The following is a 19653-nucleotide window of genomic DNA, read 5'->3' on the forward strand; positions in this document are numbered from 1 at the left end:
TGTCGAGATGACGATACAGTTACAGCTTATACACAATCACCAAAGCAGCACTGGCTCGGGGGAGAGTTCATAAAGTGCGGTTTGTTTTTCTATGACAAAGATTTCTGTAAGGGGACATACCCTTTTTATAAAATACTCAAATTCCTATCCTGCCCGCAGCAGGGCTGCATACACTGTGTTCCAAATTATTATGCAAATTGGATTTAAGTGTCAAAGATTTAATTTTGGTTTTCAAATAAACTCCTGGATGGTATTGTGTCTCAGGGCTCAATGAATCACTGAAATCAATCTTAAACACATGTGATAATTAGTTTTCCTGGTGATTCAAAATAAAGGAAAACTACTTAAAAATGATGTTCCACATTATTAAGCAGGCCACAGGTTTCAAGTAACATGGGAAAGAAAAAGGATCTCTGCTCCCTAAAAGCATCAAATAGTGCAATGCCTTGGTCAAGGGACATTAGATATTTCCCTAAAACTTAAGCGTTATCATTGTACTGTTAAGAGATTTGTGGCTGAATCTGAGCACAGACGTGTTCGTGCTGATAAAGGCATAATGAGGAAGGTTTCTGCCAGACAAATTCATGGGATTAAGAGAGCAGCTGCCAAAATACCATTACAAAGCAGCAAACAGTTATTTGAAGCTGCTGGTGCCTCTGGAGTCCCTCAAACCTCAAAGTGTAGGATCCTTCAAAGGCTTGCTGTGGTGCATAAACTTAATATTCAGCCACCCTTAAACAGCGTTCACAAGCAGAAATGGTTAAAGTGGGCCCGGACATACATGAACACTAATTTATAAATAGTCTTGTTTACTGAGGAGTGTTAAGCAACCCTGGATGGTCCAGATGGATGGAGTAGTGGATGGTTGGTGGATGGCCACCATGTCCCAACAAGGCTGCGACGTCAGCAAGGAGGTGGAGGAGTCACATTTTGGGCCAGAATCACGGGGAAACAGCTGGTAGGACACTTTAAGGTTCCTGAAGGTGTGAAAATGACCTCTGCAAAGCATATAGAGTTTCTGACTGACAACTTTCTTCCATGGTCTAAAAAGCAGAAACGTGCCAGGAGCAAAATCATCTTCATGCATGACAATGCACCATTTCATGCTGCAAAGAATACCTCTGAGTCATTGGCTGCTATGGGCATAAAAGGAGATAAACTCATGGCGTGGCCACCATCTTCACCTGACCTCAACCGTACAGAGAACCTTTGGAGTATCATCAAGCAAAAGATCTATGTGGGTGGGAGGCAGTTCACACCAAAACAGCAGTTCTTTGAGGCTATTCTGACTTCATGCAAAGAAATACAAGCAGAAACTCTCCAAAAACTCACAAGTTCAATGGATGCAAGAATTGTGAAGGTGATATCAAAGAACGGGTCCTATGTTAACATGTAACTTGGCCTGTTAGGAGGTTTTGGAGTTAAGTAGCTTATTTGTTCAGTGAATGTGACCTCCTAATGCTGGAAATTCCACAAATGAGCATTTTCAGTTCTTTAAAACATATCAAATGAATAGAAATTCTACTGTGCCTAATAATTTGGAACAGTGCATTTTGAGTTTTTATTTTTTTTTGGAGATTATACTGTTACTAGATGGTAGCCCGATTCTAGCGCATCGGGTATTCTAGAATATGCATGTCCACGTACTATATTGTCCAGCCACGTAGTATATTGCCCAGCCACGTAGTATATTGTCCAGCCATGTAGTATATTGCTCAGCCACGTAGTATATTTCCCAGTCACATAGTATATTGCACAGCCACATAGTATATTGCACAGCCACATAGTATATTGCACAGCCACGTAGTATATTGCAAAACCTCGTAGTATATTGCCCAGCCACGTACTATATTGCCCAGCCACATAGTATATTGCCTAGCCACGTAGTATATTGCCCAGTGACGTAGTATATTGCCCAGTGACGTAGTATATTGGCCAGTAACGTAGTATATTGCCGAGTGACGTAGTATACAGCACAGAGCCATGTAGTATATTGCCTAGTCACGTAGTATATTGTCCAGCCACGTAGTATATTGCCCAGTCACGTAGTATATTGGCCAGTGATGTAGTATATTGCCCAGCCACGTAGTATATTGCCCAGTCACGTAGTATATTGCGCAGCCACGTAGTATATTGCCCAGTTACGTAGTATATTGCCCAGTGACGTAGTATACTGCAGAGACGTAGTACACAGCACAGAGCCACGTAGTATATTGGCCAGTAACGTAGTATATTGCCGAGTGACGTAGTATGCAGCACAGAGCCATGTAGTATATTGCCTAGTCACGTAGTGTATTGTCCAGCCACGTAGTATATTGCCCAGTCACGTAGTATATTGCCCAGTCACGTAGTATATTGCCCAGTCACGTAGTATATCGCACAGCCACGTAGTATATTGCCCAGTTACGTTTTATATTGCCCAGTGAAGTAGTATATTGCGCAGCAACGTAGTATATTGCCCAGTTACGTAGTATATTGCCCAGTGACGTAGTATATCGCACAGCGACGTAGTATATTGCCCAGTCACGTAGTATATTGCCCAGCCACGTAGTATATCGCACAGCCACGTAGTATATTGCCCAGCCACGTAGTATATTGCCCAGTCACGTAGTATATCGCACAGCCACGTAGTATATCGCACAGCCACGTAGTATATTGCCCAGCCACGTAGTATATTGCCCAGTCACGTAGTATATTGCCCAGCCACATAGTATATTGCCCAGTTACGTAGTATATTGCCCAGCCACGTAGTATATTGCCCAGTTACGTAGTATATTGCCCAGTCACGTAGTATATTGCCCAGCCACGTAGTATATTGCCCAGCCACGTAGTATATTGCTCAGTGACGTAGTATATCGCACAGCGACGTAGTATACAGCACAGAGCCACGTAGTATATTGGCCAGTAACGTAGTATATTGCCGAGTGACGTAGTATACAGCACAGAGCCACGTAGTATATTGCCCAGCTACGTAGTATATTTCCCAGCCAGGTTTGTCACAGGTGAAAAAATAAAAAAAACTTATACTCACCTTTCCGAAGGCCCCTTGTAGTCCACGGCAGCTTGCGGTTCCAGGGTTGGTATCAGAGCGCAGGACCTGTGATGACGTGCGGTCACATGACCGTGACGTCATGGCAGGTCTTTCTAGCGCAGGCCCTGTGATGACGTCGCGGTCACATGACCGTGACGTCATGGCAGGTCCTTGTCGCGCAGGGCCTGTGATGACGTCACGATCACATGACCGTGACGTCATGGCAGGTCCTTCTGCCAGACCATCTTTGCCACCGGAAACTGCAGCGGAAGATGGCGGCCGATGGGAGCGGCTCAGCGGAGGGTGAGTATAGCAGGTTTATTTTTTAAAAATTATTTTTAACATTACATTTTTTACTATTGATGCCGCATAGGCAGCGTCAATAGTAAAAAGTTGGGGACACACAGGGTTAATAGCGGCGGTAACGAAGTGCGTTACCCGCAGCATAATGCGGTCCGTTACCACCAGCATTAACCCTGTGTTAGCGGTGACCGGAGGGGAGAATGCGGGCGACAGGCACTGACTGCGGGGAGGAAGGAGCGGCCATTTTCTTCCGGACTGTGCCCGTCGCTGATTGGTCGCGGCAGCCATGACAGGCAGCTGGCGAGACCAATCAGCGAATGAATAACCATGACAGAAGGACAGACAGACGGAAGTGACCCTTAGACAATTATATATAAGATCATTGGGAGGTTTCTTCAATAAAATTCGATGTATAATCTAACGGGTGATGACTTTTATTAGAATGACTCATTTGCACCGACCATTTAGGAAAATCATTTGCATAATAATTTGGAACACAGTGTAGAAGTACAAATACGTCCTATTACTTAGGTACCATAGTTACAAATGACTACGGCTAAGTAGTTAACCAGCAGCGACCTGAGCTAGCTCAGACTTGTAGTTAGAGATGGGTGCCAGCGGTATAACACAGCAAGCACCCACTGTATATAGAGCAGGCCTGTCTTTCTCCTCTGAGTCCACATGGGTGTAGGCAGGGAGAAAAATTACTCTTCTGTAAAACTGGTCTTACGCATTGCTGAAACATTGACAGACCGCTGGGTCTTCTGACCTGAGCTACTGGCTCCAATATGCCTATAAAATTGTTCGCTCAAATCAGGTTGGGTACTATACGAAACATGGATTGGATGTGTAAAATACCATATTTTTCAGACTATAAGACGCACCAGACCATAAGATGCACCTAGGTTTTAAAAGGAGGAAATTAGGAAAAATACATTGAAGCATAAAATGTGGTCAATTCTGTACTTAATGTCTCCTATCCTGGTCTATATGGTGCCTTCATCCCCATCCTGATACACATGGTCCCCTCATCCCTACCCTGGTATGCATGTCCCCCTCATCGCTAGCCTGGTAGGCATGGCCCCCTCACCCCTATCCTGGCAGGAATGATCGCCCTCATCCCCATCCTGGTATGCGGTTCCCCCATCTCATCCTAGTATCCATGGGCCCATCTCTATCCTGGTATGCAGGGCCCCATCCCTAACCTGGTATGATTGCCCCCCTCCCTCCTGGTATGCATGGCCCCATAAGAAAATATTTTAAAAACATAAACCATTAGGCTGTGTGCACACGATGCAGATTTGGTGCAGAATTTTCTGCATAAAATCTGCACTAAATCTGCATCTCCTGGCAGAATCCGCAGGTGCGTTTTTTGTGCGTTTTTGATGCGTTTTTTTACCAATGGATTTCTATTATAGAGGGGTGCAGAAACGCTGCAGAACTGCACAAAAGAAGTGACATGCACTTCTTTGAAATCTGCAGCGTTTCTGCGCAGATTTTTCTGCACCATGTGCACAGCTTCTTTTTTTTTCACATTGATTTACATTGTACTGTAAATCACAGTGCAGTTCTGCAGCGTTTCTGCTGCAGAAAAATCTGCTGCAGTTCTGCACTAAATCTGCATCGTGTGCACATACCCTTACACTTACCTTCCTTGCTCTTTAATAGCGAGCACAATGTCAGCCGGAGGGTTCCTACCTGCAGCTGCTGGCGGTCACGTATGCTGCTACTTAAGAGAAATGAATATTCACCGCATTCCACTCCCATGGGCATGGAATGAGGTAAAATTAATTCCCTCTGTAACCTGCTGCTCTGCCGATACCGCACCGCCACCTCCCCACCACAGCCAGAGATGGTACATCTGGACTATAAGACGCATCCCCCATTTTCCTCCACATTTTTGGAGGAAAAAAGCGTGTTTTAGGGTAAGTTCACACAGGGCGTTTATGCTGTTTTTTTATGCTAATTTTCAGCTGCTTTTTACAATACCAGCAAATCCTATGAGATTTCAGAAATCTCATGCACACACATTGGTTTTTTTTGTGTGATCAGTATTTTGTGCTTTGCTGCGTTTTTTGGACATAGAGCCTGTCACTTCTTTCAGCATTTTTCACCCATTGACTTGAATGGATGGTGAAAAAACGCTGCAGTGACTTTTCTTGCAGTGTATTTGCTGCAGAAAGTCAAGGACGGCAGGATTTGACATCATACTCGACTCTGTTACATCTAGATGGCAGGCTGCATGATGCGTCCATGCAGCCTGTCATCCAGCAGAAAGGACTCGAACCCCATTCACTTTAATGGGGGGCCCGACATTACAGTGTTTGCCGCGCTGTCATGCACATGACAGCATGTCAAACACCGCTTCTGATCGGTGGGGGAAAACATCCCCGCCGGTCAGAGAGCTGCGCTCCCCACGCTGTCAGAAGACAGAGGTAGCGCTCAGCTGTGATCAGAAACATAAACTTTACCTCTGATCACTGGTGTCAGCTGATGGGACTACTGATCCCATCATCTGACACCTACTGCTGCTAATTACAGTGAGAGCAGGAGCGGCAGATGGGAATTGCAGGGGTGTCAATACTTTTGGCCACAACTGTATGTATGTATATAGCAGCCACATAGTATATAGCACAGGCCACGTAGTATATAGGAGTACTACATAGCCTGTGCTATATACTATGTGGCTGCTATATACATACATATTGTAGAATACCTGATGCGTTAATACAGGCCACGCAGTAAATAACAGCCCAAGTAGTAAATAACACAGCCCACGTAATATATAACACAGGCCATGCACTATCCAACAGCCACGCAGTATATAACACAGGCCACGTAGTATATAACACTGGCCACGTAATATGTAACACAGCCCACATAGTATCTAACACTGCCCATAGAAGTAAATAGTCCCATACAGCTTCATATGATACACGACTACTCCGCACAGCTGGGGCCACCGTACACAGATCACTACACCTGGGCCCGGCCACTCACCGTGTAATTAAAATAAAAAATTGTGATACACTCACCCGCTGGGATCCAGCGAAGCTGTGCCGATGCGCGCGCGGCTGCCGCCATCTTTTGTTCCCAGGATGCATTGCGAAATTACCCAGATGACTTAGCGGTCTCACGAGACCGCTAAGTCTTCTGGGCAATTTCGCAATGCATCTCTGGGAACGGAAGCTGGCGACAGGCGCGAGCGCATCGTCGGACGACGGAAGGTGAGAATAGCAGGTTTTTTGTTTTTTTATTTTTTTTTGAACATTAGATCTTTTTACTATTGATGCTGCATAGGTAGCATCAATAGTAAAAAGTTGGGGACACACAGGGTTAATAGCAGCGTTAACGGAGTGCGTTACGCGCGGCATAACGCGGTCCGTTAACGCTGGGATTAACCCTGTGTGAGCGGTGACTGGACGGGAGTATGAGCGGGAGGGACTAATTCTCGGCCTGACTGTCCTGGCTGCCGCGACCAATCAGCGACGCGGGATTTCCGTGACAGACAAACGGAAGTACCCCTTAGACAATTATATATATAGATCGGTTGTAATGTAACAAAACAGCTAAAAAGCCAAGGAGGGCGTATACTTTCAAAAGTCAATATACTATATACAACGTCTGATGAAGCAGATAACAGGTGATAAGTGAGGGTGCTGGGTGACGGACCCCCACAAATCTCATATTGATGACATACCCCTTCAAATCTAAGGCAAATTGACTACTTATTGTTGTGGCACAAATGTGAATGACGTCTAAAAACAGAGGCCTGCGTATGACTACTAAAAGTTTGTAGTAAACCACACTATAGTAAAAGTAAAGTTAAGTGACAAAGAAGTACCTTCATGTTCTGAATTGTGTCTGTCCAGTCCATGGCGGCTATCTGAGGTATGGCAGACAGTAGTATACTCGTCGCTTTATTGGCATTTTCTTTTAAGGTTTTCAGCACCTTGTCAACAGAGACCTTAGGAAAGAAAGAACAAGTGGTATAAATTTAATTGGTAGGAGCAAAGACTAACTATTTTAAAGATGTCTCCTGGAGACTACTTCATCATAAGGGACAATGTGATTTTAACCATGACAAATGTATGATTTGTGTTGTACTCTTGCCACATGGCAGTATATATCTAATCACTGAGTGTTGAAATATGTATATACCTTAAAACCAGGGGGATACCCCACCTTGGGCAATTTTTGGCGCTGGCTACATTTTATGCCATCTTTCAGCCCCATATATCTGTTGTGTCTGTATATAAGCTTTTATGAATTTTTCTAAATATTTAAAGGGAACCTGTCACCCCGTTTTTTCAGATTGAGCTATAAATACTGTTAAATAGGGCCTGCGCTGTGCGTTACAATAGTGTATGTAGTGTACCCTGATTCCCCACCTATGCTGCGAAATACATTACCAAAGTCGCCGTTTTCGCCTGTCAATCAGGCTGGTCTGGTCAGGTGGGCGTGGTGACATCGCTCTTTTCTTCCCCAGCTTTCCGTTGGTGGCGTAGTGGTGTGTGCATGTCGCAGTGCCGAATCCACTGCGCGCACGTGAAGAAACAGCGCGTGATCTGCGCTATTACCCTTGTCATCGGTGGGGGCCCTATTTAACAGTATTTATATCTCAATCTGAAAAAACGGGGTGACAGGTTCCCTTTAATAAAGTAATAAAGGTTTTTATTATAACTAGTAGTTCTATAATCATACCAAATAGTAGCGGGAACAAGTCTATCTAGTACTTCTAGCTAGATTAAAGAAACCTGACAATTCCCCATTGACCCCCACCCTGGCCATGTGGTCATAAATAGAATCTGAACCCAAGAGATACCGTCCACTGAGACCAAATCACTCCATAACCATCTAAATGGAACCTCCACTCCACGCTGTCAAAGGTCATAATGGCATGACTGGATAGATCGTCCTTCTGGATACCAGCGAACAATCTTATTGATATTAGCCCAATGTTGGGAATAGACCATGTTGATTAAGATGAATTATACAGTTATATGAAAAGGTTTGGGTACCCCTATTAATCTTAAGCTTAATGTTTTATAAAAATTGTTTTTTTTGCGACAGCTATTTCAGTTTCATATATCTAATAACTGTTGGACACAGTAATGTTTCTGCCTTGAAATGAGGTTTTTTGTACTAACAGAAAATGTGCAATCTGCATTCAAACAAAATTTGACAGGTGCATAAGTATGGGCACCCTTATCATTTTCTTGTTTTAAATACTCCTACCTACTTTTTACTGACTTACTAAAGCACTTTTTTTGGTTTTCTAACCTCATTGAGCTTTGAACTTCATAGCCAGGTGTATGCAATCATGAGAAAAGCTACTTAAAGTGGCCACTTGCAAGTTGTTCTCCTGTTTGAATCTCCTCTGAAGAGTGGCATCATGGGCTCCTCAAAACAACTGTCTAATGATCTGAAAACAAAGATTATTCAACATAGTTGTTCAGGGGAAGGATACAAAAAGCTGTCAATTTCCACTGTGAGAACATAGTAAGGAAATGGAAGAACACAGGTACAGTTCTTGTTAAGGCCAGAAATGGTAGGCCAAGAAAAACATCAGAAAGGCAGAGAAGAAGAATGGTAAGATCAGTCAAGGACAATCCTCAGACCACCTCCAGAGAGCTGCAGCATCAACTTGCTGCAGATGGTGTCACTGTGCATCGGTCAACTATACAACGCACTTTGCACAAGGAGAAGCTGTTTGGGAGAGTGATGCGAAAGAAGCCGTTTCTGCAAGCACGCCACAAACAGAGTCGGCTGAGTTATGCAAAAGCACATTTGGAGAAGCCAATTTCTTTTTGGAAGAAGGTCCTGTGGACTGATGAAACCAAGATTGAGTTGTTTGGTCATACAAAAAGGCGTTATGCATGGCGGACAAAAAACACAGCATTCCAAGAAAAACACTTGCTACCCACACTAAAATTTGGTGGAGGTTCCATCATGCTTTGGGGCTGTGTGGCCAATGCCGGCACCAGGAATCTTGTTAAAGTTGAGGGACGCATGGATTCCTCTCAGTATAAGCAGATTCTTGACAATAATGTTCATGAATCAGTGACAAAGTTGAAGTTACGCAGGGGATGGATCTTTCAGCAAGACGATCCAAAATACCACTCCAAATCTACTCAGGCATTCATGCAGAGGAATAATTACACTGTTCTGGAATGGCCATCCCAGTCACCAGACCTGAATATCATTGAACATCTGTGGGATCATTTGAAGAGGGCTGCCCATGCTCGGCGACCATCAAACTTAACTGAACTGGAATTGTTTTGTAAAGAGGAATGGTCAAAAATACCTTCATCCAGAAACTCATTAAAAGCTACAGGAAGCGACTAGAGGCTGTTATTTTTGCAAAAGGAGGATCTACTAAATATTAATGTCACTTTTCTGGTGGGGGCCCATACTTATGCACCTGTCAAATTTTGTTTGAATGCAGATTGCATATGTTCTGTTAGTACAATAAACCTCATATCCAGGCAGAAACATTACTGTGTCCAACAGTTATTATATATATAAACGGAAAAAGCTGTTGCAAAAAAACAATTTTTATAAACATTAAGCTTAAGATTAATAGGGGTGCCCAAACTTTTTCATATAACTGTATAGAAAACTTTTAGTTTTTTAGCTAAAACTTTAGTCAGAATTTTAACATCCGTATTCAGAAGAGAAAATTGTCATCTGCAGCCTCTTCGTATCCAATGTGTCTTTTCCTTTTTTTCAAATTAAAGTATGGTAATCCCTTCCAACATTAAAGGGAAAAGTGATCCCGCCTCAAAAGCCCTATTAAAAAAAACCTTTGTCAAAATAGGGAGAAGAGTTTGGCCATGTCTCCTATAAACTTCAAAATGTAGACCATTGGCACTTTTTAAAGTTTTTAAGCAATATTAATTTTAGTGCATTTGTGAGGTCTCATGCCAGTATCAGCGCTTCCAAAAATGTTTGCGTTACTTCAGAGTACTGGAAAATCAGTCTGTTCTGGAAAGGTTTCGATATCTGTCTGATGCCCCATTTGCTTTGCACTTTAGATACCCTTGTAATATATTGCAAATTTCTTTAAAATCTTTTTATCTTGTGCAACTATACTCGAACGTGAAGCCACGACAGAGTGCCCCTCTCACTAAACTTTAACCATCCAGGTCAGCAATTTTCCATGTTTCCTGGTTTTACAATAATATTTTTGACCAGAACAAATAACTCACTGTTGGACCTTGTCCCCCCAGTGTACAAACTGTGCTCTGCGAGGATTCGACTGTAGACTTCATTTTAGATCAAAGAATAAACAATTCACAGCACCTCATAGCAAATAAAGGGTTAGCAATTACCCACAAGAGAGGCGCACATCAATTCCAGAGAGTCCTTCCCGGAAAACATCCAAATAAAAAACGAAGACAGCGCCTCCTGCGTTGGTGAAAAAACCTTCATTCTGCACCCTGTGGCGATGTTTCAATCCACATGATCTTTTTCAAGTAGATCGAAACGTTGCCACAGAGGGCAGAATAAAGGAACTGCGATTTTTCACCAACTAATGAGGCGCTGTCTTCATTTTTTATTTGAATGTTCATTTTAGATCAGACAGCCCCTTTAATTAAAAGTCCTTCAGTTGGCTTTGGGCCTTCAAACATCGGCAACTCCTCACCCATTTGCTTATTTGAGAACTCCTCACTACTGACTTTCCCTCAGTTGTTACTCCTCGGAAAGCAAATCTTTTCTAATAGTTGAAATCTTATAACCCCATGGGGGAAAAAAAAAATTCCAAAGGTTTTCCAAACTATGCATAATTCCTCTTGGTAGCATCTGGCTTTCAGTCACCTCCCATTATACACAGGAAGATTGACATTATAGGCTTCCCTAGCAACCAGGCAACCCCCACATGTACTTATGCTGGCTAACAGAAATCTCGAGTAACGAGTATATTCGCTCATCCCTTCTCTTAGTCCATAAGTCAAATCTGAAACTTGCATACCCTGATTCTTTTCAAGTTTTCTGCAGGCTTTTTTCCTGTATATACCTGAGCGTTTAGCGTGCATGAGCTGCTGCTCTCACAAAGTGACCATATCACTTCAACGATGTATAAAAGCATAACATGCTTTATTGGAGGATTCATTAAAAAGACGGAATCCAAAATATAAAAACCTGACGCATTTCTGTATATGACTTATCCTATGACTAAGGTTGCTTGGACGCCAGAAATGCGTCAGATTTTTATATTTTGGACTCCCTTTTTTTAATGAATCTCAAATACAGCATGTTATGATTTTATACATCGTTGGACAGATGTGCCGCTTAAAGAATTTAATGTGATCACATTGAATACATTATATTAGATCCACTCGCGGCTGTCAAACCGATAAATGCTGCTGTCAATTTCAGATAGCAGCATTTAACTCGTGCTTATGGCAAGCGCAGCAAAAATCCTGCCCATTGGTGACCCAGTCATGTTATCACAGGTCACCGATGGGTTGGCATGACAACAAGAGGGCACCAGCAGACCTCTATGGTTGTCACTGCCCGGTGGTCGGCACTCATAGCAACTGAGCATTTCTGCTACACATAGGCGATCTGATCATTGCTTGTATATAGCAAAGCAAATTGGGTTATGAAAGCTTCTAGTCTCCTATGCCAAACTGAAGCATGCCAAAAGTATAAAAAAAATAAATAAGTGTTTAAAAATATCAAATAATAAAAATGTAATTTCAAATCACCCCCCTTTCGCCCCATTATAAATAAAACAAAAAAGATTCAAACACACATATTTGGTATCGCTGTGTTCAGAATCGCCCGATCTATCAATATGAAAAAGGAATTAACCCAATCGCTCAACAGGGTAACAAGAAAAAAGTAAAAATGCCAAAATTACGTTTTTTTGGTCTCCTCAACATTGCATCTACACCAAAATGATATGAATAAAAACATCAGCACGGTGCGCAAAAAATAAGCCCTCACCCAACCCGAGATCACGAAAAATGGAGACGCTATGGGTATCAGAAAATGGCACTTTTTTTTATTTTTTAACAAATGGAATTTTTTTCACCACTTAAATAAAGAACTTAGACGTGTGGTGCCTGTGAACTCGTAATGACCTGGAGAATCATAATGGCAGGTCAGTTTTAGCATTTAGTGAACATGGAAGAAAAAAAAAAAAACCTGTGGGATTGCACTTTTTTTTCCCAATTTCACCGCACTTGGATTTTTTCCCCCCCAATTTCCAGTACACGATACGTTAATACCAATGGTGTCGTTCAAAAGTACAACTCGTCCTCCAAAAAACAAGCCCTCACATGGCCATTTTGACCAACAAATAAAAACGTTATGGCTCTGAGAAGGGGAGCAAAAAAAATGAAACCGCAAAACCAAGAATACCTCTGGTTGTTAATGGGTTAAACAATTTTTTAAAGCACATGATTTAAAGAATTTCCAGTTCTATGGTCTGGATTGGGTAAACTTTTTGTCAGAGGCGAGATTATGAAAGAGCTTTTGGCCATGTTCACACGTTGCGATTTTTACCACAGATCTGCCGCGTTTTTGACGCTGCAGATCTGCAGCAGTTTTTCATGTGGTTTACAGTACCATGTAAACCTATGGAAAATCCAATCCAATGTGCACATGCTGCGGAAAAAAAGCTGCGGAAACGGAGCATGTCAATTCTTTGAGCGGATCTGCAGCGTTTCTGCACCCATTGACTTGCATGGAGTCGGGTACATCCACAGCAAAACCGCAGATGTAAAAAAGATCTGCGATGTTGCTGCGGGGAAAATGCTGCAGATCGGGAGGAGGGAAGTGTGTGGGCGGAGACTGTGCGTGTATGTGCAGGGCTGTCGGGACTCTGTGCGGGACTGTCAGGGGTCTGCTGTGAGTGAGTGAGAGAGAGAGCCGTGTGCATTCCTCAAAACACTGAAGGACTTGACACAGGTCTTGTAGCTTCGACCACCGCACACCTGACAACTCCATGTCTGCCATCCAACTGCCAATTGAGTGAGAGTGAGTGAGTGAGTGAGTGAGTGAGTGAGTGAGTGTGTGTGTGTGTGTGTGTGTGTGTGTGTGTGTGTGTGTGCGCGTGCGTGCAGGCATCGTCTGATTGGACTACAAGTCCCATCAGACTATGCCTGCTACAGTGATTGACACATTAGCCAATGATGGGACAGCAGTAGTCCCATCATCCGGTTAATGTGTTGAATGTGAAAAAAAAACAAAAAAAAACACAAACATAACAGTACATACAACATATAACAGTACATACACCATTACATACAACATAACAGTACATACAACATACAGTACATACATACATTACATATAGACAGAGTACATAATCCCCATCACCTTGATCCCCGAAGCCAGTGTCACCTGTAAAAAAATATTAAAATAATAAACAAACACTATACTCCCGATCCACAGAAATCCAATTAAAACGAGTGTCCCACGACGATCTCCCGTGGAGAGCAGCCACATCAGCTGATGCGACCGCTCTCCAGGGGCTCCAGGAATACGTATCCTTCCGCAATGTATTCCTCCGCCACTGTAAAAAATAGTCCCTAGTCTCACTTGTAGCACTGCTGTGTGGGAAAATTCCCAGTGATGCACTGCAGGAGCCATTGTCTCCTGTCAGTGTGTCACTGAAGGTCTATAGAGCAGTGACATCACCCGATGTCACTGTTCTATAGGGGAGATCGTCCTGGGACACTCGTTATTAATTGGATTACGGCGGCAAGTGAGTATACGGTTTATTATTTTTAATTTTTTGCAGGCGATCGAGTATGGCAAGTATGGTTAAATTCAGAATATTAAAATACTTTATTTTTTAACTCTTTCACTACTCTAGGATTAATAATGGATAGGCGTCTTATTGACGCCTCTCCATTATTAACCGGGCCATTATTAACCGGGCTTAATGTCACCTTACATTAGCAAGGTGACATTAACCGCTTATTACCCCATATCCCACCACTACTCGGGAGTGGGAAGAGAGAGGCTAAGTGCCAGAATTCTCACAGATGCGCCATTTCTGGGGCGGCTGCGGGCTGGTATTTGTAGCTGGGGGGGGGAGGGTGGGGGTTTGGTGGCAAATATCCATGGCCCCTCTCTAGGCTATGAGTATCAGCCCGCAGCTGTCTGTGTAGCCTTTTTGGCTATAAAATATAGGGGGACCCCACGTCATTTTTTTTGGGGGGGGGGGGGAGAGACCCGCTATTTTAATAGCCAGTAAAGGCTACGCAGACAGCTGCGGGCTGATATTCATCGTCAGGGAGGGGGCCATGGGTATAACCCCCTTCCCAGGCTACAAATATTGACCCCCGGCTGTCGGCTTTCCCCCTCTGGTGCAGAAAACTGTGCGGCAGCCCACGTCATTTTCTTCCGTTTTTTTTTTAATTAAACGTTTATTAATAAACATCGGCCTTGCTATTATATATCTATTGCCATATCTATGGATAAATCTAGGTATCTATAGATGGATATATCTATAGATATAACTATGGCTATATCTATCTATAGATATATTTATAGATAAATAGATATATCTGTAGATACATAGATATATCTATCCATATATCTATCTGGCTACTTTCACACATCAGGTTTTTGCCGTCAGGCACAATCCAGCAAGTTTTGAAAAAAACGGATCCATTTTTTTCTCATAGAGTGGTATTAGCACCGGATTGCGCCTGATGGCCACACGTTTCATCCGATTTTTGCTGGATCCGTCAGAAGAGCTGTTTCCGGCAATGGAGAAAAGGTACAGAGGAACGTTTTTTATGTCCGACGAAAAAACGCCCAGCGACGGATCCTGTGAAAAATTTATGAAACAGATGTGAAATGAAAATCTGGCCTCCGAATCCTGTTTTCCATGCATGTTTCCATTCAAATCATGCACATTTTCCGTTCTCTCTCTCTAAAAAAAGAAAAAAAAAAACAAAAAGAAAAAAAAACAACAATCCGTTGCAAATAGTGAAAAACTGATGGTGGTGTCGAAACAGGTCGTCCATAAGGGATTGAATGTATGCAATATTGTTACTGAAGAAATCTGGAACTTTTCAATGGATAAATAAAAGGTATATTTTACTCCACCATTGGACTGATCGCTGGAGAAACAAAAAGTTTTTGATTTACATGTGTGGATTTGTCCCAATCCGTTTTGGGTGCGAACTGTAACCAAAGACTTAAACAAACACACACACACACACACACACACACACACACACACACACACACACACACACACACACACACACACACTACAGACCAAAAGTTTGGACACACCTTCTCATTTAAAGATTTTTCTGTATTTTCATGACTACTCACACTGAAGGTATCAAAATTATGAATTACCACATGTGGAACTATATAACAAAAAAGTGTCAAACAACTGAAATTATGTCATAGTCTAGGTTATTCACATTAGCCACCTTTTGCTTTGATGACTGCTTTGCATATTCTTGGCATACTCTTGAAATTAAGTGTAAAATGGTGGGTTCATGAGTGGCTGACCAACAGTTTTTTTTATGTTTTAGGCCCCAAGTTCACACAAGTATGTTTTTGGTCCTTGTGTATAGAAACCAGACCACACACTGACTCAATGTTAATCAATCCATATGGAATCTGTTTTTAATGGATATATTGTAAACAACAGTTACATAAAAACAGTATTAGGCCTTTTATTATCACTTTTAGCTGTGGATATAAAAATTGGATGTCTTACAGATGTCAAAAGCAGACATACGACTAAAACTGTCCAGCATATGGGTGAAAAAGTAGGAATAAGTCCTACCGGTAATAGTGCTTCCCGGAGTTCATCATGACCGTACCACCAGGAGGTTGTCCTTCTTATCCTTGATAGAGACAGGAACACAGAAGAGGTTAAATAGCCCCTCCCCATCACCACCCTTCAGTGATTTTCCAAAGTGCCACACCAGGATGGATGCAACACAATTTTATTGAACTTCCTCTCTACACATGTTGATATCAGACAGGAAATTCAAGGGAGGGTAAATAAGGGGTGCTGTCATGATGGACTCCTGGAAACACTATTACCGGTAGGACTAATTCCTACTTTCCAGGACATCCCTCCTGACAGGACCACCAGGAGAAATACCAAATAACTCCTATTAGGGTGGGATTATAGCTTGGAGGACTTTCCTCCCAAAGACCGTCTGTTGGTTTGACAGAATGTCTAGCTTGTAGTGTTTGCATAAAGCATTTGAGTTACACCAAGTTGCCGCCCGGCAAATTTGGTTCATGGATGCCCCCGCACTCTCTGCCCAAGAAGCAGAGATTGCTCTCAGTGAGTGAGCCCTAAGATTCTCTGGTGGAGATTCTTCAGCTGAGATATACGCAGCACAAATGGTAGCTTTAATCCATCTGGCTAGAGTAACTTTTGAAGCTTTTTTCCCTCTGTTCTTTCTGGCCATCTGGATAAAGAGGTTTGAGTCAATTCTCCAGCCCTCTGTAAGTTTTAAATATTGTAGTACTGTCCTTTTAACATCCAAAGAATGAAGAGAACGTTCTTTGTCGTTGTTTTAGTTTTGGCAGAATGTGGGTAACACAATTTCTTGGTTTCTGTGAAAGTCAGTCACTACTTTGGGAAGAAATGCAGGATCCAACTTTAGGATAATACAATCTTCCTGGATTTTTAAGTATGGGTCTGTTATGGACAGGGCTTGGATCTCGCCTATTCGCCTTGCTGACGTTATTGCGACTAGGAAGACAGTTTTGAATGTTACAGACCTTAGGGTCTGCTTGATCTAGAGATTTGTATGGGGTTTTCCGTAATTCGTTTAGTACCAAGCTGAGGTTCCAGGGTGGTACTGAACTACGTATTGTTGGCCTAATACGTTGAGTAGCTTTTATGATCCTTACTACCCAGGGATGATCGGCTAGTGGATAGTCATAAAAAGCGCCCAGAGATGAAATTTGCACCTTTAATGTACTAGGTCTCAGACCCGTATCAAAGCCTGCTTGAAGGAAATTTAAGATCTGAGGAATATTTGGACCCTGAAAGATGGATATTGGAGTTTTGCTCTGTGTGCAAAATTTCTTCCAGATCTTTAGATATATGGCCGAGGTCACTGGTTTCCTGCTTTTTTGCATGGTTGAGATGACTGGATTGATAGACCTTTTGACCTCAAGATCTCCTTTTCAAGATCCACGCTGAAAGCTGTAGCAACTCTAGATTCTGATGGACCAGCGGTCCTTGCGTCAGAAGGTCCCACCTTGATGGTAGGAGAACTGGATCTTCCAACACCATCCACTTCAAAAGGGGGAACCAGCTCCTCTTGGGCCAGTATGGAACTATTAAGATTACCGATGTGAGAGACTCCTGTATTTTCTTCAAAACTCTCGGTAATAGGGCGCCTGTTGGGAAGGCGTAAGCAAGTTCCATATCCCAGTTCTGTGCCAAGGCGTCTAGCCCTGTTGGATTGTCTCTTGGATTTAACGAGAAAAACTCTCGTCTTTGTATTTCGCCTTGATGCAAATAAGTAATTATGGCGTGCCCCATCGCTGGGTTAGCTGAACAAAGACGTTCTCGTTTAGAGACCATTCGGAGGGTTGCACTCTTTCCCTGCTGAGAAACTCTGCTATCTGATTTTTTGAGCCTTTTAGATGTACTGCTGTGATGGACTTTACAATGCGTTCTGCCCATGAGAATATTGATTCTGCTAGGTCCTGTAAGTGACGGTGCCTCGGACCTCCCTGATGTAGAAGGAAGGATACCGTGGTCGAGTTGTCTGAGAAGACCTTGACATGGCAACCATGCAACTCTTCTTGGCATCTTTTCAGTGCTTCCTAAACTGCCCAGAGTTCCTTGTGATTTGAGGAACTGCTGCATACAGATGTGGGCCATGTTCCTTGAAGGTAACGTCTTTCTATGTGACCTCCCCAGCCGCTGAAGCTTGCATCTATGGTGATATTTATGCATGGAAACGCTCTCCAGGACCTCCCTTTTTTGAGCTTTGTTATGTTGCTCCACCATGACAGGGACTGTTTTACCTCTTTGGGTAATAACATTTTGTTGTCCAACGAATCTTTCTTGCCGTCCCATACTGAAAGGACCTCCCGTTGAAGTGTTCTTGAATGAAACTGACTTCATTGTACACTGGGAAGACATGAAGCCTGATTGTCCGTTGTTTTTGCACTGGCAGGAATGAGTATTCCTGTTCAGAGTCTAGCAGTACCCCCAGGAATGCTTTCTTCCTTTATGGCCTGAAATTTGATTTTTTTTTAAAAGTTTATTACCCACCCCAGTCTCTTCATGAGTGACGTGGATACTGTTAAAGATTTCTCCATCTGATGTGGTGAATCTGCCATTAAACAAAAGGACGTCTAGGTATGGGACGATGAGAATATTTTTTTCTCTCAAGGAGGCCGTAACCTCTGTCATGAGTCTTGTGAATATACGTGGGGCAGAAGAGAGATCGAATGGCAGGCACTGGAATTGGAAATTATGTATTTCCCCGTGGTCTTTTATTGCAAATCTGAAAAATTTCTAGTGTGAGGCATGGATGGGTACATGGTAATAAGCATGTTTGAGATCTTGCGTGCTCATTACTGAATTCTTTTTTATTAAGGGTATGATTGATCGGAGAGAATCCATTTTGAAGCGTTTGTAAGCTACCCACTGATTTAATGGTTTTAAGTTTATTATCGTACGGTTTTCTCCACTCTTTTTTTATGGAGAACAGACTGGAGTAATGTCCATGGAAACGCTGGTGATGGGGCACCGGAACCATGACCTGCAGTTCTGAAAGCTCTTGTATATCTGTTAACAGCCTTTGATTGACTTCTGTCGACTCAGTATGTGTTAGGCAGTATCTTTTGGGAGGTAGTTTTGTGAATACTATCCTGTACCCGAGCGACCGTCTGCAGGATCCACTGATTTTGGGTGATGTCCTGCCATACTTCCAGGAAGTACTGCAGCCTCCCTCCTATATTGTTGGCATCATTGTTTGCCGGGTCCCAACGTCTGGTCTCGAAAGGAACCTCTACCCCTGCCGCCTTTAGGGTAGCTCCATCTGCCGGACTTCCCTTTCCATTTATAGTCCTGTCTAGGGTGGGAGCGAGTCTTCCAAAAGAATGGCATCTTCTTTGCCTTTTCTTCGGGAAAGCCCTTCTTTTTATCTGATGCTTTCTCAAGCAGCTCATCCAGGACTGGTCCAAACACATGAAAGCCTGAGAAAGGAATCGAACAAAGTTTGTTTTTGGTTGGGTATCTCCCGTCCAAGTTCTTAGCCACATGGTCCGCCTTGCCGCATTTGATAGTGCATTATTTCTAGCTGCAAAACCCACTGACTCTGCTGATGCATCTGCCATCAAAT

At 42.9% G+C, this 19653-nt stretch overlaps 1 protein-coding gene across 5 annotated transcripts in view; it reads right to left on the bottom strand.

The window, feature by feature from the left end:
• The window catches only part of MTAP (methylthioadenosine phosphorylase), a 79565-nt gene that overhangs the window by 12714 nt on the left and 47198 nt on the right, over positions 1-19653 (bottom strand). For all 5 annotated transcript variants that reach the window (XM_069765552.1, XM_069765544.1, XM_069765528.1 and 2 more), the window contains one exon: positions 7179-7301. In XM_069765552.1, coding sequence (XP_069621653.1) covers positions 7179-7301 — 123 coding nt within the window. The remainder of the gene's footprint in view (positions 1-7178; positions 7302-19653) is intronic.

This window comes from Ranitomeya imitator, chromosome 1 (assembly GCF_032444005.1).
Source record: "Ranitomeya imitator isolate aRanImi1 chromosome 1, aRanImi1.pri, whole genome shotgun sequence".
NCBI classification, from domain to species: Eukaryota; Metazoa; Chordata; class Amphibia; order Anura; family Dendrobatidae; genus Ranitomeya; species Ranitomeya imitator.